General features: G+C 48.2%; 2 protein-coding genes across 2 annotated transcripts; both read left to right on the top strand.

Moving 5' to 3' along the window:
- The first annotated feature begins 5,425 nt into the window (after nt 1-5,425).
- Nucleotides 5,426-6,003, top strand: H3-4 (H3.4 histone, cluster member). The gene has a single exon (XM_052194157.1). It carries the CDS (start codon nt 5,443-5,445, stop codon nt 5,851-5,853), a length of 411 nt encoding a protein of 136 aa, XP_052050117.1. The 5' UTR covers nt 5,426-5,442; the 3' UTR covers nt 5,854-6,003.
- Nucleotides 6,004-8,755: 2,752 nt separating this feature from the next.
- Nucleotides 8,756-15,073, top strand: Trim17 (tripartite motif containing 17). The gene is made up of 6 exons (XM_052194137.1): nt 8,756-9,184; nt 10,240-10,335; nt 11,857-12,087; nt 13,950-13,972; nt 14,064-14,167; nt 14,523-15,073. Exons 1-6 carry the CDS (start codon nt 8,756-8,758, stop codon nt 15,071-15,073), a joined length of 1,434 nt encoding a protein of 477 aa, XP_052050097.1.
- Nucleotides 15,074-21,117: the final 6,044 nt, after the last annotated feature.

Below are 21,117 nucleotides of genomic sequence, written 5' to 3'. Positions count from 1 at the left end.
CTGAACCTCCGGAGAGTTTTCCTTATGTTTTTTAGTTAGAATCTCTAGTTCTAGTTTTAGTTTGTATGTATTTATATGTCGTAGTTGCTTAAATGGGCAGTTAAACTTAGGAGTTGGGTAATGTTACCATTTACTGGTGTTAGAGAGGCATTGTGTACTAGGGTAGTTTCTCATCTCTTCTAGGCTGCTGTCAAATGCACAACCGCCACCCAAAAGGAATATTTAATTAACAGGTAAAATGTAGTGGAAAGACGCAGCTCATAAATTGCCCAGGCATATTTAGCTATGGAATAACTAGAGAGCACAGATTCTGAATGTGTCTACGAAATTCCAGAAAGTTCCAAGCAGAGCAGCTGTGATCTAAGATCTGGTCATCTGGATTACCATTTCCAGATGTAAAGTGCCAATAGCAGCTACCTTGAAAAAAATGTTCACTGGATTCAAGCACCCCATGACCCACTCCTAGGAATATGCTCAATAAAACAAGAGAATACATATAAGCTACACAGATGGAGGCATATCAGTCATAAAACCATGAAAGATAGAGGAAACCCAAATTCTCATCAGCTAATGAACAGATTCACAAAACTATCTGTTCTCATACTGGAGTATTAGTCAGTGAAGGGACTGGACAAGAGAACCTTCATGTCCAGAACAGGCAACATCGGAGACAACAGATACGGGAGCTGAAGGAGCAGAGAAAGTAAGTACGGACCTTCCTGGTGTGATCATGGAAGAAGGCGTAAGAAATGTGCTAAATGTCCCTCAACTGCTCACTTGAAAATGGTTCACCATAGCCTGTGAATTTCACTTAAGTTTTTAAGAAACTCAGTGACTAGATTAAGGACAAGAAGGTCTGGAGAGATGACTCAGTGGCCAAAGAGCTTGCTGTGCACGCATGAAGACCTGAGCAAATCCAGGACCATGTAATGCAGGGCAAGGTTGGCACTTGACTAGTTCCAGTGCTTCCAGGGAAGACAGGAGAATCTCTGGAAGCTCACAGGCCAACTGCTGTGGTAAAGATAGCAACTAACAAGAGACCCTGGCTCAAGGCAGAATCTGAGACCAATACCTGAGATTGTCCTCAGACTCTCACTCATGTTGACACGCATGCCAGCACTCACATTCATACATCATACGTGCACAGGTGTGCAAACGCACACTCACACTCGGGGGTTCGGGGGCATGAGTGGATGAAGGAAGCCCGGAAGCCCTAAGGACGGAAAGAGGACTGAGATGCAGCCCAGTGCTTCCTTTCTAGAATAAAACTGGCCCACCTCAGGTGGAGCTCACATAGCACATCACAGACCATGTGGAAAGGCAAGTGGGGATCTGATGCTCAGACTGCTGGAGCTCTGAGCAGGCCTTGCAGATAACCTTGCCAGGTTCAGCCTGCATGACCGTCGTGTGGAGGTATGGAGGTCTTTCCCGGGCCCACTGTGTCTCTGAACACATGCCTGTATTATTTTCGGCCCTCTCCATGTGTTCCTATGCGCTGCTGTTTTATTGAAGGCAAGAAAAAGTTCCAGAAGGATGCAGCAGGAGACATGTCAGGATTATCTCTGGGCACATTGCGGCAGTGTCTGCAGCGTGCAGGGAGCTCTCTCCCTGTCTCTCAGCATCCCGTGTTCCCCTTCTGGGTGTGGGTCTTTCCTTCACCCTGCTTCCCACATTTACTCTCTGTTCTGTGGGGCCATTTCTTGCGGGCTTGCCTACATTTCCAATAATCTCCCACCTCAGTGAAATTAAAAATAGACCTAATATCCGGTGGAGCTCCCCTACTCCTGGGCATCTATCCAGACAAAATGAAATCAGTATGTGGAAGAGACATGTACTGACGTGCTCACTGTGGCACTGCTGATAGCTAAGATAGCTAAACATGGGACCAACCTAAATGTCTATGAAGGAGCAGGTGGAGCTCCAAAATGTGTATACACAGATAAATACTACATAGGCTTAAAATCAGAATTTCATGTATTGTCACATGGATGAACCTAGAGGACATTTCAGTGTCTCTTGGCATCACAGGCGATTGGTTCCAGGATGTCCTCTCTGCCCAACCCTCCAGCCTGGGCAGGTACCAAAGTCTACGGCTACCCAGGGTCCTTATATACAAAGCCACATCTGCTTAGAACCTACAAATGTCCTGAGTGCTCTCGTGTGCCATCATGACTCCTTGAAAATAGTGTGATGTAGTTATAGGGTAAATAGTTGTACTAGGTTGATCATAAAGCTCTGTGCATGTTCAGCAGAGAGAACTCAGGAGAGGAACGATGAAGAGGCAGGAAAAGTCAACTGAAAAATCATGAAAGCTTCTCTAGTAGGTCAGTCAAGGGCCACAGAGGCTGCACTTTTCCACACTGTCCCTCAGGCTAAGCTCGGGGCTTCAGAACAAGTGCTAGGCCAGTTGGAATTGGGCTGTGTAGACAGCTAATTTCCTAATTCAAATGGCAAAGCCGGATGGGTGTCTAGGAGGCAGGGGTCTCAGGCCTCCTTGCTGCACATCCCAGGTCTGGCTGCTGACCATGGGGTACCCTCTTTTCTTGTGATGTCACCCAAACCATGGCCCCCACAAATCCACACCTCTTCCACAAACTGCATGCTCATAGCGCCTGCTGGATATCCCCACCTGCTAAAGGCAGCCTGTTGTCCCCACTGACATCACGATCGCATGAAGTTTACCTCCGTCTCTAAACAGTTCCAACACACACCCATGATTCAAATCAAAAAAATGGACAAAACATACTTTTTAAAATATTCTTGAGCTGCCACGACAAAAATATACATATAGAAGTGAGATTAAAATGCAACCCACAGAACAGGGAACAGCATTTTCAAGCAATACAATGGATCAGAGAATTAATATCCAAAACAGCAAAGCCCTTGTAATTCAATAGCAAACCTCTCAAATTTTAAAGAGGCAAAAGGATCCTTAATAGGAATTTCGGTAAAGACACACACCATCTTTGAAATCGCGACAGTTGCTGACCAATCAGACCATAGTGAGGATTCACCTCACTCTTGTGGGGATGGCTGTCAAAAACAAAACAAAAAAACAAAGCAGAAGTCCTCTCCTTCTAGTACCCTCTGCGATTCTGCTCCTATCCCACTTTCCAGTTCCCCACATAATGGCCCTGTTCCTGCCTAGGGATAAACACTGTAACGTGGCTAGCTCGTAACTAGCTAACATCAGCGTCACAGAGTGCAGAGACACATTTATGTCTACTGTCACTCTCACGTGTTGAGTACGCCTTGCACATAGTGCTAAATAGGTATCTGCTAAGTTAATTTAAAACAAGGGTTTTCTTCCCTGTGTAGCCGGTGATGGAAAGAAACTGACCTCCCATAGCAAGCAGCAGGGAGAGGAGAAGGCAGCGATGCCCCTCCGCTGAGTTCCCCGCCCCCATCTTCTACCCCTAACAGTAAACCTTCATCTGATCCTTTCCCAAGGCAGAGATGCGGATCAGATAATGAATGGGAGAAAGAGGGAAACTACAGGGAAGGGAGAGCTCCAGAAAGAAAAGAAGCTTCTTCCCAGATTTTGAGACGCTGCTCTGCAGTTGCATGCAGCCTTGTACGGCGCGACTTTTCTGTGGGAAGCTCGGCGCAGTCTAGTTGGAATAACAAAACAAAAACAGATTTAAGATTATAGCAGTGGCTCTCGTGGTGCAGCCCGGCTCGGGATCCCCCGCGGTGCCGGCTGCAGTTTGGCCTTGCCGAGGTTTGGGAGGCGGGAGTGTGTGAGCGTGAGCGCGGGGCGGGCGGAAGGTTCTCCGCGTCCTCTGATTGGACGCCTCGGCCTGGTGCAGGAGAAGCGACGCGCTTTGCCCTCTCCGGCTCCGAGCTGGGCTTGCTCAGGGCCGTTTTCCGATTGGTCAGTCCGAAAGCTCTGGCTGATCCCATTGGCTGGGAGAGGTGCATGCAAGGATGAAAGACTCACAGCTCCTTCCTGCCTGGCTCCCTCAAGGTTCCAAACCCTGTGTGTCGCCGTCTCACAGGGTCGTGCATTCCCAGAGGCAAGAGCTTCGGTTAGTTCTTTCAGAAAGAAAAGCCATTTTTTCTGTCACTGTGTCCATACGCGGTCACTAGAGAGTGGCGTGGGCCGGGTCACCCGGATTCCCGGGCACCGCAATGGACAACCCCACGTCCTCCTACACATATATGTTTAGAAGCCAAACACCATGATTGGCAGTGTGTTCTATTTTTTTAACCAAATCTGTAAAGAAGCATCACAGTTCGATTTGTATACTTTACTGGACTCAACGTTTTCTGAAATTATGTGGACGACCGTTTTCATCTTCTGACATGTTCTAAGTAACCATCATTACTATCGTCGGATGCCCAGGTATCGTCTGAGGCCTTTGGGAGATCCTCGAGTACAACCCATGTCATTCTCGAAAGTCTTTGCTTCAGAAATCTTTTATTTATTTTATTTTTAGATCTAAAGATGTTTTGTTTAATAAAGGGTCATTTCAGTGTACCCTAAGAGAGCCTCAAAATTGTTGTCCTAACCAAGTGCTGAAGTTATAAGCATGGACCACATGACTCTCCTTTGAGTCATATCTTTTATTTTCTTATTAATGTATATTAACTGTACTTAGTAACACAATCTTTGTTCATATCTACACCCACATCAGGTCTCCCTTTTTTCCTCTTCCCTTTGGTCAACTTTCTCTTTATAAATATCCACCCCAACCCCATTTTTATGCTAAAAAAACAAAATCTAGCTTCCAGATGCTAGAGAGCCCATGTCATGCTTTTCTTCCTGGATCCGACTTACTTAACACTGTGATCTTGAGTTATTTCCATTTTCCCAGCAAATAACTTTTTTGTTCATTTTCCTCTTTTGTTTATTTTTTCTATTTCTACCTCCCCCGCCCTCCCTCCTTTAAAACAATTCTTTTTTATTATGTAGCCCTGGCTAGCCTCAAACACAGATATCCACCATCCTTTGCCTCCCAAGTCCTGGAATTAAGCTTAACTGCTAAGCTACCTCCAGCCCTCGCCCGAGTTCACGCTGCCCCCAGGGGCGTCCTTAAACCAGGTCGATTTTTTTTAGTATTCCAGAACTCCGGGAAACTATGCCTTGTTGCCATCTAAAAGAGGCATGCAGAAAGGTTCTAGAAGGTTCTTTGTGTCTTGTGAATCGAGGCAAGGTTGTTTTGCTTTTTGTTTAAGAAAAACAAACATTCCAGGAAAACGACTTGGGTTTTTCTCCAGTCCCCGCTGCCCTCCCACCGAGCCTCAACTCTCAGCTCTGAAAAGCAGCCGGCTCAGAGAGAATCTAAGGTGTAAAGTAGAGCCCCAGTGGACCAATCAGAGTTCAGCATCCCATACTGCGAACTGGTGGGCAGCCAATCGGAATGCAGCTCGGTCTATAAAAGCCGTGCTGCTCGCCACCTTGGGCACCTGAGGAGTAGGGGAGGAGAGCGGCTCAGGAAGATGGCACGCACCAAGCAGACGGCGCGGAAGTCGACGGGAGGCAAGGCCCCACGCAAGCAACTGGCCACGAAAGTGGCCCGCAAGAGCGCCCCGGCCACGGGCGGAGTGAAGAAGCCGCACCGCTACCACCCTGGCACGGTGGCGTTGCGCGAGATCCGTCGCTACCAGAAGTCCACGGAGCTGCTGATCCGCAAGCTGCCGTTCCAGCGCTTGGTGCGCGAGATCGCCCAGGACTTCAAGACCGACCTGCGCTTCCAGAGCTCCGCCGTGATGGCGCTGCAGGAGGCGTGCGAGTCGTACCTCGTGGGTCTCTTCGAAGACACGAACCTGTGTGCCATCCACGCCAAGCGGGTGACCATCATGCCCAAAGACATCCAGCTGGCACGGCGCATTCGCGGAGAACGGGCTTAGGTCCGCCAGGCACTCACTGACTCACTGCTCATGAACCCAACGGCTCTTTTCAGAGCCACCCACGGACTCGGGAAGAGGGTCTGTAACCCAGGCTTGGATGCCTGTCTCCCCGGGGAGTGAAGCGAAGGTGGCTGGGCCTCGAAGGTGCCTCCCAGGTGCCTCCCAGGAATCGGGTTAGGGGCTTGTGAGCTGGTCCTTGGCCGTAGGGTTGTATGTCCTGCGGTTCCACGCCGTTCTAGAGCCTGCTTTCTCTGACGTTCTAGAGCCTGCTTTCTCAGACGGCTCTGGCCTGAGCCCTTGGGGCGCAGGGTTGGTTTCACCTTTCCTAGGTGAAAATAGCCCAGCTTCCATGCACAGTAAACGAGCGGACTGCGTCTGCGTAGTAGATAGTATCCAAAGTCTCTACTCCACTTGCCCGCCGAGTAAATTATGTTAATTGCCTTATATTTCGAGGCTTGTTTACCTAGACCTAAAAAGGCTAGCTATTCCTGTGCTTTAAAAGTTGACCTTTCTCCTGATGAAAAGCCCAGTGAGCTGTCTTTTATTAAAGTTAATGTTTCCTATCTCTTACCTCGGCGGCAAAAGAGTCAGGGAAATGTTAACTTACGTTTTTCCAAGGGACACATCCAGGGAATCCTACCCTATAGAATTCCTGTAGAGTAGGAAAGTATTATGTTGACTCAGCCTGTGTGGCAAGCAATAGGCGCCTCTCTTATCAAGATGATGTTTTGCCCTGCACTTGAGTGTTACTAGCCTTGATTTCTCATTGTCCAGTACTGTATAACTTCTGATCCATACAAAAAGGGTGGTGTTCGAAGATGACAAACATGGAGACTAACCGACTTGCTCAATGCAGGGAGGAGCCTGAGATGGTTAACTGAGCCACATAGTGGAGGGCTGAGGGGAATAGCCTGAATATGGCTGTGAGATTAACACAGAAAACTTAACCTCTGCTACATAATGGAAACACTCATTAATGGCTATGTTAAATACATAAATCACTCCTAGGGTGTGCATATAATGCAAGTATACAACTGGAAAGTTTTGAAGCCCATTACATCTCCAGGCCCAGGGAAGGGGGATTAGCGGTTGCGGGGTGGGGTGGGGGGCAGGGTAGTCTTAAGACTTTCTATGAGAAGCCCTGGCTGTCCTGGAACTCCCTCTGGCCTCAAACTCAGAGATGAGCCCGCCTCCGCCTCCGCCTCCTCCTCTCAAGTGCTAGAATTAAAGGCATGGATTGCCACCTCCAACTTTCAATCCCTAACTTTTAAATTGCCCCCTTTTCATTTTCCTAGCCTCAATCCATGCAAACCCGACCACACTTGCAGTCCCCACCTGAGTCACCAAGTCTCCCCCCACCACCACCCCCATCTCTTTTTTTCCCATTGATCTATTGGTCCCACAACTCTCTAGCGAAGCCGCCATATTCCTGTCACCTCTCCCTTCTCTCTGGCCAACGAGGCCCCGCCTCCTCCCTGCGGTGTAGCAGCCTCAGCCCCGCCCCCGCGGCGTCTCAGCTAAGCAACCTGCCTGCGTGAGTTGACGCCACAATGCCCCTCTGCTCCAGCTCCTGGTCTTCTCCAGTGCTGTAGCACAAACCCAGCCTTTCCCCCACGCGGCGCACTTGGCCCTGGCACCTGGCGCAGTGCAAGGCTCCTTCCTTGTGAGTAATCGCCGTCCAGAGAATTCGCTCCCTCACCCTCTGCATAGACTCTAGGGGCCCCTTCTGTTCCCGACAAAAGTCAAACCATAGGCTTCAAACCGTGGATCACTCTGACTACATGGGTCTCCTAGATGAGCCCTCACTGACAAAAGGCCTTAGATGGCCAAGAGCTCTGATTTCTGTCTCTGCCCTTGGGAAGCCAGGCAACCTCACCCTTTTGGCCCTGGTTCTGACTAGGTGGGCAGTGCCGAGGCTCTTAAGGTTAGTTCAGGAGGAGCTAAAAATGCCCTGTGCACTGCTCATAGAAAGTTCAGATGAAATTAACATGGCAGACACTCCGGAATATCCGAAGATGCCTTGGCTCTCAGGATTCAGAAGAGAGAACGAGAATGAGGAGCACTGAGAGTCGACCTCATTCCTGAACTCTCAAAAAGGACCTTGTGAAGCAGGATGGGGGCAGTTCAGGGTCTCCACCGCCTGGGTTAGCAGGACTCAGACTTGAGAGTTGCATGTACGTGTGTTCCTGTGCACGTGCATTGTGTGCACCTTCAGAGCGCACTCATGTTCACATGCCTGTGCTTGCTATGGTGTGTAAGTATGCTTGCACATGTTTTCTGTGTGGATGTGTTCATGTGTGTGGTTACAAACATATTTACCCGTGTGCAAGCTTGTATATGTACATGTGTCTGCACGTCTATATGTAGGCCCTGTTTTGTGTGTGCCTGTGTTGGTGTGTCATGTACCTATATGGAGCCCCTGTATCTGGGTGTTGTGTTGAATCTCTTCTGCATTGCACCTTAACTGAAAGGATCTCTATTCCGTTCTAAGTTTCTTGTTTTACCAGGGGAGAGTTAAAGACATCATTCTGACATTTGACTATCACAGCCTTTTTGGGGTGGAGATGTGGCTCCAGGGTAGACATAAGGCTTGACAGCAAACACGGCAGAACAGCTGGGAGTCCCCCAAGGTACAGGAGGGAGCTCAGAGCTAAGCTGACCCAGGCGCCAAGACCAAGCTTAGCCGCTGAGGTTCCGTGGTCTGTCTAGCATTTGGTCAGTGTCTGTGTATCCCACATTTGGACACCAGCTTTTGTTCCTATCCGTGAAGGATTACAGAGGGGGCGCTCCTGCTGTGTTGTACAGGGGTGTGGCGGGGCGGGAGAGTTGCCCGGGGCACCCTTCCGTGTTCCTGCTTGCCACGGGGTTGCAGTGGAAGCCTCCCCGTTTCTCCCCAGGAGCCATGGATGCTGTGGAGCTTGCCAGACGGTTGCAAGAAGAGGCCACATGTTCCATCTGCCTCGACTACTTTACTGATCCTGTGATGACTGCCTGTGGCCACAACTTCTGCAGAGAGTGCATCCAGATGAGCTGGGAGAAGGGAAAAGCCAAGAAAGGGAAGAAGAAGCAGAAGGGCTCCTTCCCCTGCCCCGAGTGCAGGGAGATGTCCCCTCAGAGGAACCTGAGGCCCAACCGCCTACTGACAAAGGTGGCTGAGATGGCCCGCCAGCACCCTGGGCTACAGAAGCGAGACCTGTGCCAAGCACACCAAGAACCCCTTAAGCTGTTCTGCCAGGATGACCAGAGCCCCATCTGTGTGGTCTGCAGGGAGGCCCAGGAGCACCGGATACACAGGGTGTTGCCTCTGGATGAGGCTGCAAGGGAGTATAAGGTGAATGCTGGGTCAGGGGTTACAAGTCCAGGGAAGGGGGGGAGTTCAGTCAAGTTGGCCTCAGCACGGACTTTCACTTCATAATAAGAGCACTGGTGCTAACAGAGCGAGGGTGGGGGGTGCGGAGGAAGAAAACTGTTTAGAGACGGTCACAACCGGAGGAAGTATCCTTTGCCTTCAGAACAAAATAGGTGTGCGACTCGTCCACATGTTCCCAAGGATGGTCTATAGTAGCCGTGTTTATTAATGAGTGGCAGGCAAAAGTAAGAACACGATGAGCAGCAGATACAAACAGTAGACGGATGGCACGGTGTCATCGGAAGAGTTTACCACATCCAGCGGAAGCAGTTGAGGGAGGAGCCTGATCAAGAGAAAAAAGTCAATATCACTAAATAGGGGTCCTACAAGTAGGGGTCAGTGACTTAACTAGGGAAGTCGAGGCAGTCAGCTGCAGAGGTTTTTTGGTTTGGTTTGGTTTAGCTTGCCTTGGCTCGGCTCGGTTAACTGAGCTCGCTCTCCGTGGATGTGTTCTCTATGACTGCAATTCAGGCTTCTCTTTAACACTGGATGCATTTTTACATCACAGGATAAACAAGTGTAATCTCTGTTGGGAGTGGCTTGTTCTATAGTTGTTCCTAAGCACACACATTTTTATTCTTGGGTTATTTTGCTTTTTTCACTCCTACCTGTCACGTCAGAGTCAGGGGACCAGCCACTCTTAGGACAAGGGGCTTTCAAGGGCACTTTTCAACAAACATGCCTGGGTGTAAAATAGATGTTGGGGGTGGCGGGGGCGATGCTGAGTCCAAAGCCAACTTCTCAGTGAGTTCATGCAGCACAGTCAGTTTACGAATACATTGCCATGACCTAACCTCCAAAGCCCAGGTCAAGAGAGGTCATCTCAAGAGCTCCAGCTTACGGCCCCTAGCATGGCATAGCCGCTGGAATGAGAAGCTAGAATGAGGATCTCTGGGGTCGGTTCAGCCTCAGAGGACCACAGTCCAGACATGGGCAGAGATGGGGTCTGCTGACCGGAGGCCTGTTTGTGTGTCCAGCTCATGTTGGAGGAGGACATAAAATATCTACGGGAGGAGATGATGAAGACGGAGACGCTGCAAGCCAAGGAGGAACAGAACTTAACTGAGTGGCAGGTGGGTGACGACGGCTGCTGCTCCACCCTGTGTGCCCATACCCGCCCACATCCATGACAGGAAGTGCCTTTCAGGGCTCCAAGGAGGAAAACGGCTCCTATATTCTGCAGGTTCGGTGCCTGACCTGCAAATTGAGCCTGCACAACAGGTGACAGTGTGTCTCACATAGAATCCTGAAGCTTGTCGGAGAACAAAATAGCACATTATTTTTTTTAATTGATGGGTGTTCATAAATTCAGGTTAGCCTTGAACTCATAGGCTTAAGTCCTGCCTCAGCTTCTCCAATTGCTATGTCTACAGGCAGGCACTACTGCACCTGGCTAGTTCAAACCTTTTTTTAAAAAAAGTATCCTCATTTTATACATATTGATATTTGCCTGCATGTATCTATATCAACAATGTTCATTCAATGCCCAGTAAGGCCATAAGAGGGAATCAGATCACCTGGAACTATGGTTTAGGAAGATGTAAGGCATAGATGGGTGCTGTGAACCAAACCCTGGTCCTCTGGAAGAGTAGGCACTGCCCTTAACTGCTAAGCCGTATCTCCAGCCCCCCTTTGTATCAGATCTCAAATAGCTCTAATTTCTTTATCCTAGAATCCAGGCAATGCCTCCATAAGATAAATGTGGGCTGTGCCTTTGATTTCAAAGACTGAGATGGCTGCAGATTGGTCCTTTCACTCCAAAGTTATCTTGTAGAGTGGGATCGGGTTGGTTGACCATGGATCATCCTGTGGTACTGTTGGGCAAGGATCAGCTTCCTCCTGTTTACTGGAAATGGTCTGTTTGGGTCAAGGGGTGGCTCGTTAGTGCTTAATTGTGATCCCAGAACACAGAGGCAAGAGCAAGATCTGTGTTAGTTCAAGGTCAGCCTGGGCTACATAACCAGTTCCAAGCTACCCAGAACTATATAAGAAAGCCCATCTAAGAAAAGGAAGACAAACAAGTACCTCTCCCTCTCTCTCTCTCTCTCTTTCTCTCTCTCTCTCTCTCTCTCTCACACACACACACACACACACACACTCACACAGGAGGGAGGAGGAAGGGAGGGAGGGAAGAAGGGAAGGGGAAGGAGAGGGGAAATCAGGGAGGGAGGGGCCAGTTTGGGAAGTTTGTTGTCTCTGAAACTCTGATTTCTTACTAATTTTGATCAACAGCTTTAGGGACATGGGTCACTCCAATGTCATCTTTAGCCTGGTCATTAGGAGCCCTCTGTCCTTTTCATGAATGATGACTGTGTCTTTCTTTGAGATCCCATGTTCTGAAGCCACTGACTCCAGGACATAGGGACATTTGAATTGTATAGGTGCCATTACCCAGGTCCTGCTAGGGTGTAACAGGGATGTTGTGGGAAATCTGTCAAAATGTCAAAAGTCCTGGTTCCCAGCTTTGTCCAAGAGTTCTAGGGCACCAAGTGTCCACCAAGTGTCCAGAATTGCTGTGTGGCAACTCTGAAGGAAATCCATCCTTTCTGGGCCCATCTCATGGCCAGTTTGGGGTCCCCGTTCCACTTCCACAGGAGAGAGTGAAAGAGCGGAGAGAGCGCATCCTGGAGGAGTTCCAGAAGGTGGTCTTGTTTCTGGTGGAAGAAGAACGGAGGCTCCTCCAGGTCCTGAAGAAGGAGGAGGAGGACACCTTAGGGAAGCTGCAGGACAGCAAGGCCTTCCTGGAGCACCAGAGCCGTTCCCTGGACCTGATCCTCTTGCAGCTGGAGGAGCGGAGCCAGCAGGAGCCGCTCCAGATGCTGCAGGTGAGGCCCGAGGATGCTCGGGCATCGTGTCCTTGGGGTTTTCCGTGTTGCCACAAACCCATGGCTACACCACGAGGTGGGCTGTGGCCTGAAGATGTGCACTCAGCCCAGGAGCTGGCAGAACAAATACAACCTGACAGGATGAGGCTGGGCTGATACCTGAAGGTCACTGACCCTTCCTATCCCAGCCTCACAGCAAATGGCCCACACTGTCCACAGTGCATACACACACACACACACACACACACACACACACACACAGAAGAAGAGACAACAAACACATTCTTTAAAAACAGTTTTAGCCCAGAGTTCTAGAAGTCCAAGAGCTTGCTGCTGCCAACTGCTCTGCTTCTGCTGAAGGCCTCATATGACAAGCAGCCCGCCAACACCTGCCAGAGTAAACGAGCGCAGGCTAACTTCAACACCCTCTCATCCCCCCTCACCATGGTGGGCCTGTGGCCTAGTCACCTCTTAAGGGCCCTCCCACACACTGATTGTTCAATACTGTGACATTAGGAATTAAATTCCAACCTGATGTTGATGGGAACCTAACGCAGTTAGACAAGGCAGGTGGGACCCTGTGGTTTTCTAGGCCAGGATGTTAATGGCGCTTGAGAAGTCTGTAGATTCTAGCTTCTATAAGGTCTCCAGGGACTCTAGGCTGTCACCCCCCAGCCCGTCTCCCTCAAACCATGCCCACTGTACTTCCTATCCTTCTTTCTTTGCCCCCGTGTCCTCTGCACCCTAACTGGATCTGCAGCTGCCGGAGTTCACAGGGAGGAAACTCTGCTCTCTCCTATCCACAGCTTAATTCCCCAGGTGGCTTCATTTATGCTCAACCTGAAAATATCAAAGGGGAAAATTCAGAAGTCAACAGTCCTTAAGTTTTAGACTGCATGCTATTCTGAGGAATACGATAAAATCCACCTCTAGTGCAGATTGCCCCTTTGTTTAATATATCTGTGCTGTGTGTTGTCACCAGTCACTGTCTTGGCTATCAAAGCTACTGTGAGGTGATCTGCGGGTCTGCACAAGTAATACTCACAGGAGCAGTGGAGCTGGTGATTTATATAGCCTCAGAGAAGCGTGACCATCCAGCCTCCAGCTGATTACTGAGCACAAGCATCACCATGGTCCATTGTTAGAGATGATTCTCCTCTATTCTGTTAGCATTCTCTGTGCCAGACTCATAAACAGCGTCATAACACACACACACACACACACACACACACACACACTCATATACACTCACATACAGTCACACACACACATACACACCTACACACATACGCACATACATATATATACATACACATACACACACATACACCCACTGACACACATACATACGCACATACACATACATATATATACATACACATACACACACATACAACCACTGACACACATACACACACATACACATACACATGCACACTGACACACAAACACTGACATACACACACACATATTACACACACACACACACAAGGACTTGTGATTCAGGGTTTATCTGCTTCAAGGGACAAGGTGTGGGGAAAGAGCAGGGCAGTGTGGCTCAGTGGTAGGTGCTTGCTTAGTGGGGCCCTGCTGTTTGCCTCTACAAGTGTAAGTGCTGAGCAGGTTTCCCAGGACTTGGCCTCCTCTCCACTGACCAGACCACAGGCTGGCAACCATGGACTGAGGAAACGCTCAGGGTCTGCCAAGCGGGAGTGAGAGGGAAGACTCCAGGGAGAGCACAAAGTTGTCGTGTGGGAAGGGACTGTCCATCTGAGGACACGTCCCCAAGTGGCAGGCAGCAGAGGTAGCTTTGACACCAGCAAGCAGGGCCCGCTCTGAACTCTCCCCCCTGTGGCTTGCAGGATGTGAAGGACACCTTGACCAGGTACTGTACCCTCAGTAGAGGTGGTTGTGGAGGTGGGTGAGGATAGAGCACGTGGAGAGCCAGAGGGGACATGAGTCTGTGTCCCCTGGAGGAAGGAGAGCCTCAGCATGCAGTACCCAGAGGTGGTCCTCCCCGTGGCTATCAAGACCGTATGCAGAGTTCCAGGACAGATAGAGGTGCTCAAAAGCTTCCAAGGTAAGTGGAGACCCAGGTCTCTGGGCACTGCTCTGCCTTACCTGGATGCCACACAGGACCAGAGCTACCAACTAGAAATTAGTGTCTTAAACTGCACTTACCGTCTTTCCAACTCTGACTCCCGAATTAAGTTTGCCCCATTTAGTCTTGGTGACTCACAATCATCACTATCCACAGGGATTTGTAGTGTAAGACCCTGAGGTAACCCCAACCAGCTGGGACTGGTAGAGGGAGGCTTTTCGGTGGGTGTGGAAGAGCCATTTGGCCACCGTGTCCCACCCCGCCATCTTGAGGGTTCTGGCCCATCTACCTCGAATGACTTCTACTTCTCTCTGTCCACATGGACCCTCTGCAGAGGATGTGATGCCGGACCCCAGCTCAGCATATCCATATCTCCTCCTGTATGAAAGTCGCCAGAGGCGGTACTTGAGCCCGCCGCCCGAGGGCAGCGCCCCCTACAGCAAGGACCGGTTCGTGGCCTACCCCTGCGCAGTGGGGCAGAAGAGCTTTTCCTCTGGAAGGCACTACTGGGAAGTGGGCATGAATCTCACCGGGGACGCACTCTGGGCCTTGGGGGTGTGCAGAGACAACGTGAGCCGGAAGGACAGGGTGCTCAAGTCCCCAGAGAACGGTTTCTGGGTAGTGCAACTGTCCAAGGGGAAGAAACATCTGTCCCTGGTGCCCGATTCCACTCCAGTCACGCTCACGGAGCCTCCCAGCCACATGGGTGTCTTCCTGGACTTCCAGGCCGGGGAGGTGTCCTTCTACAGTGTGAACGATGGCTCCCATTTGCACAGCTTTTCCCAGGCTGCCTTCCCTGGGCCGCTACTACCATTCTTCTGTTTGGGGGCTCCGAAGTCGGGCCAAATGGTCATCTCCACAGTGACCATGTGGGTGAAAGGATAGAGGCTTGGGGTCGGGCACAGACACTGTGTGTGCCATGGTTCTCCAGAAGGCAGGGTGCTGTTTCACCACCGTGGCCACCTACCCACGCTTCTCTGGGGCACTAAGAGTTAATACCTGTGCTGGCAGGGCAACTAACTGAAATACAATCAAGATTAAAATGCTCAAGTGAGAACGACTACAGACAAGATGCTAGATGGGGGAACTTTGGAAAGAGCCCTGCTTATCTCCGAGAGGACTCCTTCCTAAATATATACCTGCTCACCAGGCAAGCTGGTCTTCTGTTTGGCTAGCCTCCCCCCTCCCCCAGGCTTGTTAATATCTTGCTTCGTAGCGCCCTTCTCTGGCCACTGGTCCACTCCAGCCCTCTTAAGATAATTGCGGGCTCCTCTCCCCTTCTTTCACATATTCTTTCCTAACACCCTCCCCCAAGAACCCCTCAGTTCCCATTCCTGTTACAAGTTACTAGCACCCCGGGACTCAGGTGAGGCTGTGAACTGGCATGGCATTGTTTCCACTGTGACCCTTCTGGGCCCTTGGTGTGACCCAGCTTGTTTCCCATTGGGGCCGGCCTGCCTCAGACATGAGGGTGGTGCTGGAGGCTCTGGGCATCAGCAGCCCAGGGTGCTGCAGGCTACGGACACAGGGCAAAAGCGCAAAGGGAAACCACCGACTCCCTTGGCCACCACTCTCCGGTTTCCATGTCCTTGAGGTGCAGCAGTAGTACTCTGCATCCCTTTTTAGCATGCTGTGTCTTTTCTCACGGACCCTGCTCTCAGGTTAACTCTGAGACTCAAATATATTTCCGATACCTAGGCCATAAACCTTGGCTGTTCCTTAATTAGCTGATAAGTTAATCTTCCCGTTATTCTAAGTTCTGCCACATGTCCTGGTCCTCAGGTTTTGCTGCACACATCGGTGTTCAGGGGTCAGTTGCCCACCTGTCACTATCCCAGCATCCCCCTCCTCCTGCTCTGACAGACGACCCATCTAATTTCCTGCCTCAGCACATTGGCCAACCAGCCTTTTATTGACAGATGAATGCTCTTACAGTGAACAAGAGAGTCTCTCTACATTTCCCCTTTTAGTCCAATAAAAGGCTTCTTTTCTATAAACTGTAAACAATAACAATTATAATGTTCTGTCCATATGTTTTGGCAACCTTGGAGAAAGTAATCTGTTAACTACCCTATGTTGGTGAGTTCAGAGTTCTGTACCTAAATCAACTTCTATTATAACTTGCATTACCAACTTAAAATCCTAGACAATTTAGGCTTAACTGTGAGGCTATAACTATCTAGTCCTTGACTCCAGAGACCTGAGAAAGAATATATATCACCTGAATGTGTACGAAGTGCAGGCAAGCAGCTTCCAGAACTATAGAAATGACAGGCTAGCTGCCAGGACAGTCCCCCCAAAATTCCTGTCTGATGGTGGAGCATCAGTCCTCAGCCCTCTGGCCCAGTAGCCCTGACAGACCTTTCTGTGCAGCAGGAATTATGAAGGACTTGGCTACCTTGTTCTTGCAAAGCTTGGCAGTTGAGTTCCCTGCGTCCCAGTTTGTGCATTTTGGACAGCATTCTGTCAGCAGTTGACACACAGACGGTTTCTTGCCCAGTGGCAGTTTGCCACATTTGAAGCAAACTCCACAGGGAGGTTCTCTGATGCTCATCTTTCTTTGAAGTAGAAAAACAGGTTCTGTCAGGAACAGACCTATCTCACTGCCAGAAAGCCTTTTAATAATAAAACATCTTTAAATGTCATATTCTGTAGAGCTCTGAGGTTTCTGAAAACCATCTCTAACTGAATTGTCTGTTTCTAGCTATTCACTCTCTGATTAACCTTGAAAGTATCTACCATAGACTAAACAAAACTTATTTTGAAAAAAACTAAACTAGTACCTATAAGACCATACACTTGATTGACTATTAGCTTGTATTGATTATCCCAAGCAGTTTGTAATAGCGGATTTTAGAAGAACAGGAACTTAATATTGCATTTTTAATAATCACCCAGGTACAAAACTGCAAATAAGAGTTGAAAACAGTACGTTTTAGCAAAATACAACCTCAATTTTGCATCAAAATACAAAGATATATACCAATGTAATATTTTTGGCTTGTTAATACTTTTTGGTCTAAAAGTAGATTTAATACTCTACCCTTTTTCCTATTACTCCTGTATCCCCCACCCCCTTTTCCCTCTTAACACTAGATAGGTAAGGAAGAAGAAAGAAAAAGAGAAATCTGAGTCTAACCATTACTGTTTCCTCCCAGATCCAAGACCATTACGACTTGCAACCACATCCCTTAAATGACAAACATCCATAACTCATCTGACTACCAGAACAATCACCCACCACCCCTTTTGGGAATGGGGCATCACTCTCTTAAAACTGCCATCTTTTGGGGCATAGTTTTTTTTTGGGGGGGGGGCCAAGAAAACTGGGAAAATGGTCAGATCCTAAGAAAACTAGCCATAGCAGTTGCTGTCCTGTCTCTATGTGCTGAGAAAGCTCAGGGCTTGACTGAAGTCCTGACTATAAGTCAGTGATACTGACCAACTGGGGCTAAGCAGCTTTCTGTTAAGCTATCCTGGAAGCAGAATTCTGAGGAAACATCATTGAGGCAGTATGAGGTAGGATCAGGCAAGATGCAGGAATCAATACTGCAAGGGTCCATGATTCACCAAAGAATGATACCCCAGACTCAAATCAATGCAAAAGCAAAGTGTTTTATTCTGCAGAAGTACAGCCTGCTGGGGTCTACTATTTACCAAGATGGAGACAACCAAGTGAGCTCACAAGCCCAATATAAAGTACATTAGGGGGAATTCCAGGGAGGAATTCCTTATTTTAACTGACGGGCTCTAATATCTAGGGACATTCCAGAACCACTGCTGAGGGTTGAGGGGGGTGCTGACTGCTGCTGGGGAAGTCTGGAAAGTGTTCCCGACCACTTCCCTTGCCTCAGGCCAGGTGGTGGAGCAGCTACTGATGGTGGGGTATTGATTGGCTGCCTGACCGAGGCTTGGAGTTGTTCAGGTAACTGACTTGCCCAGTTCTGGAAATAGAGATCTAGGCCTAGTCTCCTGAACTGCCAGTTTGAAGCCTGTTGTGGAGTCAGCCTGTCTCAGTTCTCTCACTCCACCACAGCATCTCAGCATCCTCAAGGTGAATCTTGTCAGGGCTGCTTTTCTGGTGGTTCTTCTCTGTGAACATAAACTTTCAAAGGTATTATACACTTCCACATTAGCATAAGTATATAATGTGCAGTGCACACAAATCAGTGATTCTTTGAGTAGACGTGTTACACGTTGGTTGGGATTATCTGACCACGCTGTAACAGACCTTCATCCGTACCATATGAAGGGATGGAATGACAAGTCCCGAGTGTCTCCAACACAGGCTCACCCTGTCTGTCTCTGCTGATCTACAATCCTGTCAGCCTTTGCCACATTTTTTATTTTTGTGTATTTCAGAAGGCTGGGTCTTCTTTTTTGATTATCTCTAGAAAAACATTGTTCCTAGGAATACTTTGCCTGTAATCAATCCCTTTTGACCATATTTAACCATAATTAAAACACCTGACATTTTGAATTTTCTTAAAACCATTTTAAGACTTTTTTTTTCTATTAAAGTGACATCTGTTTTTGCTTCCATTAATCCTTTGAGCTCAAGTCTATCCAATTGTAATTTTAACTTCAGTCTCTTGTCATTTATACTGGTTTGTCACAATATCTGATTTTTGGTATCTTTAGAATCTCTTGTTTTACCCACCAGAGCGGCTCCATCTCTATTAAATGGTTTACTTAAGTTTTGAGCAGTTGCTTGTCCTGCCAGGCTCATGTTTTTTCAGAATACTTTTTGCTTGGTGGGCAGGAAATGAATGCTGTTGGATTTTGTTGAGCCCGAAGCAAAGCCTCTTAGTTTTCTGACATTAAGGAATTGCCTTGACTATCTTTAATGACTTACATTCATGAATCTTACATCCATTCCTTCCACATCTACATTTCACAGGAAACTTCTTCCCTGAATGATTATAGAAGAATTGATCTGTAGGAAGTATTTGTCTCCAGACCTTTAGGGACCGATGTGCTCCTTCACAGCCTTGGCCACGGACTTTTCGTGCTGTTTTTCCTACCATCACTGAATTGTATTAAACTCTATATCCGCACCCATTTATAAAGAGGTACATATCTGGCCCTTAAATGTCTAGTAGCCTTTTTGCATTCAGCATTAGCATTAAAATTAAAAGCTAAAGATTCAATTAAAACTTCTCAGGCAGTTGGATCTGATACTGCTCTATTTAGAGCTACAGTTAATCTTAGAGGAAAGTCATTCAAAGATTCCTTGGAACCTGGGGTTATCTTTGTAAACAATTGAGCTCCACCCTGTGTCCAGGCTATTGTAAGGCATTATTGTTCTAGGACCGCATCCTCAGGGTAATCAGTACTCTCAGTTCAGAACAGACCTTCACTCAGTAACTGATCCCAGACACTGGGATGCCTCCGGTCCTATAACAGGCCTTCACCCAGTAACTGATCCCAGACACTGGGATGCCTCCGGTCCCATTTCATTGCTCCAAGATCGAAGCCTCATCTTTCTACCACGCCAGCCATTGTAACTGAGGTCCAGGCTCTAAAACGGCTGGCATCAAATCTCGAGTCCTTTGGAGTTATATGATTTTGTGTGGCCCGGTTATTACAGATGGTGAATGTAAGCCATTGCTCATTACTGCTTCCTTAACCTTTCTCAAATCCCGTGCTTCTGTAAGTTTCCACTCAAACTCTTGATAACTGTGGGTTTCTTCCATCTCCAATCCCTTCATCAAGTCTGAGAAAACCATTTTAGGTTCTTTAACAGATACAGACTGCCTTTTTCAGCCTCATTACAAGATGGTACTGTATGTTCTGGTCTTTCTTCTGTCTAATCTTACTACCGTTCTCAATTCTAATTATAATTGTTTCTAATTTTTCTTCTAAGGCCCATCTCCATTTTTTACATTTTTTTCTTCTTGTAGCTCTACTATTTTAGTGTTTTCATTTTTATTTATAAATATTTCCAATTTCTTTTTATGCCTGTCTCCATTTTTCATTTCTTCTTGTATCTCTTCTACTTTAGAATTTTCCTCATTTTTATTTATAATTTTTTCTAATTTTTCTTCTTAGGCCTGTATCCTACCATTCCATCTTCCAGTCCTTTCCTTATGTAAGTCTGCTTTCTTTTTATCTCTCTTTAAAAGGACATATAAAATTGTAATTGCTACTGAAAAAAAATTTCTATGCTGGTATGTATAGCAAAATTATATGGAACCTAGATGTCCTGTGCCACTGAGTTTCTTTCCATTTTTAACATAGAAAATACTTTTTCCTTTAATCTCTCTCTCTCCTTAAGGTCTTTGATTTACCAATTTTAAACGATATTTATCTACAATGTTTTATATTTAGTCTCTTTCCTCTTTTTTTTCCTCCAAACTGAATACATTACCAGTTCAGAAGTTTGGGGCTTTTTAGTCCCACATCAGCTGCGGGAAAATGTTCCTTTTGCCGCATAGTGAATCTACAGGCTCCATAGACCAGTAAGTGTAGATGAAGGCTAACTTCACCCCCCCAGCTCAGTTCAGGAGGCTGCCCCATTGGTTCCACCTTCTGCCGGCCCTTGGCCAGGCCGCCTCGATCTTATCAAGGGCTTTAGGTCTTTACCTGCAGCCACCGGCTGGAAGCCAGGCAGGCCTACTTGCCCCAGCTCTGGGTCGCAAACTGCGCTTAGTTCGCGCAGCTCTGAGAAGCTGCTCACCGGCGGGACACGCCAGAGGCTCGTAGCATGCCGCTGCCTGACTCTCAGCAGCCGCGGGAGTGCAAGACCGCCCGGGCCACTGCCGATGCAGGCTGGGGTGCGTTCCGGCTCGCTACCCACAGTTGCTTACCGACTGCCGCTACGGGATATCTTAAAGTAGCCGTGCCTGGCTTTCTAGTCTAGCTCCCGCTGTCCAGAACTTCTCAAAGATGCTGGCCCCAGCAACCGGGTGCACTCGCGGCAGAAGTTG

This window comes from Apodemus sylvaticus, chromosome 10, assembly GCF_947179515.1.
Source record: "Apodemus sylvaticus chromosome 10, mApoSyl1.1, whole genome shotgun sequence".
Lineage (NCBI taxonomy): Eukaryota > Metazoa > Chordata > Mammalia > Rodentia > Muridae > Apodemus > Apodemus sylvaticus.
The sequence above is the reverse complement of the archived record's forward strand: the minus strand, read 5'-3'. Positions and strand labels throughout refer to the sequence as shown.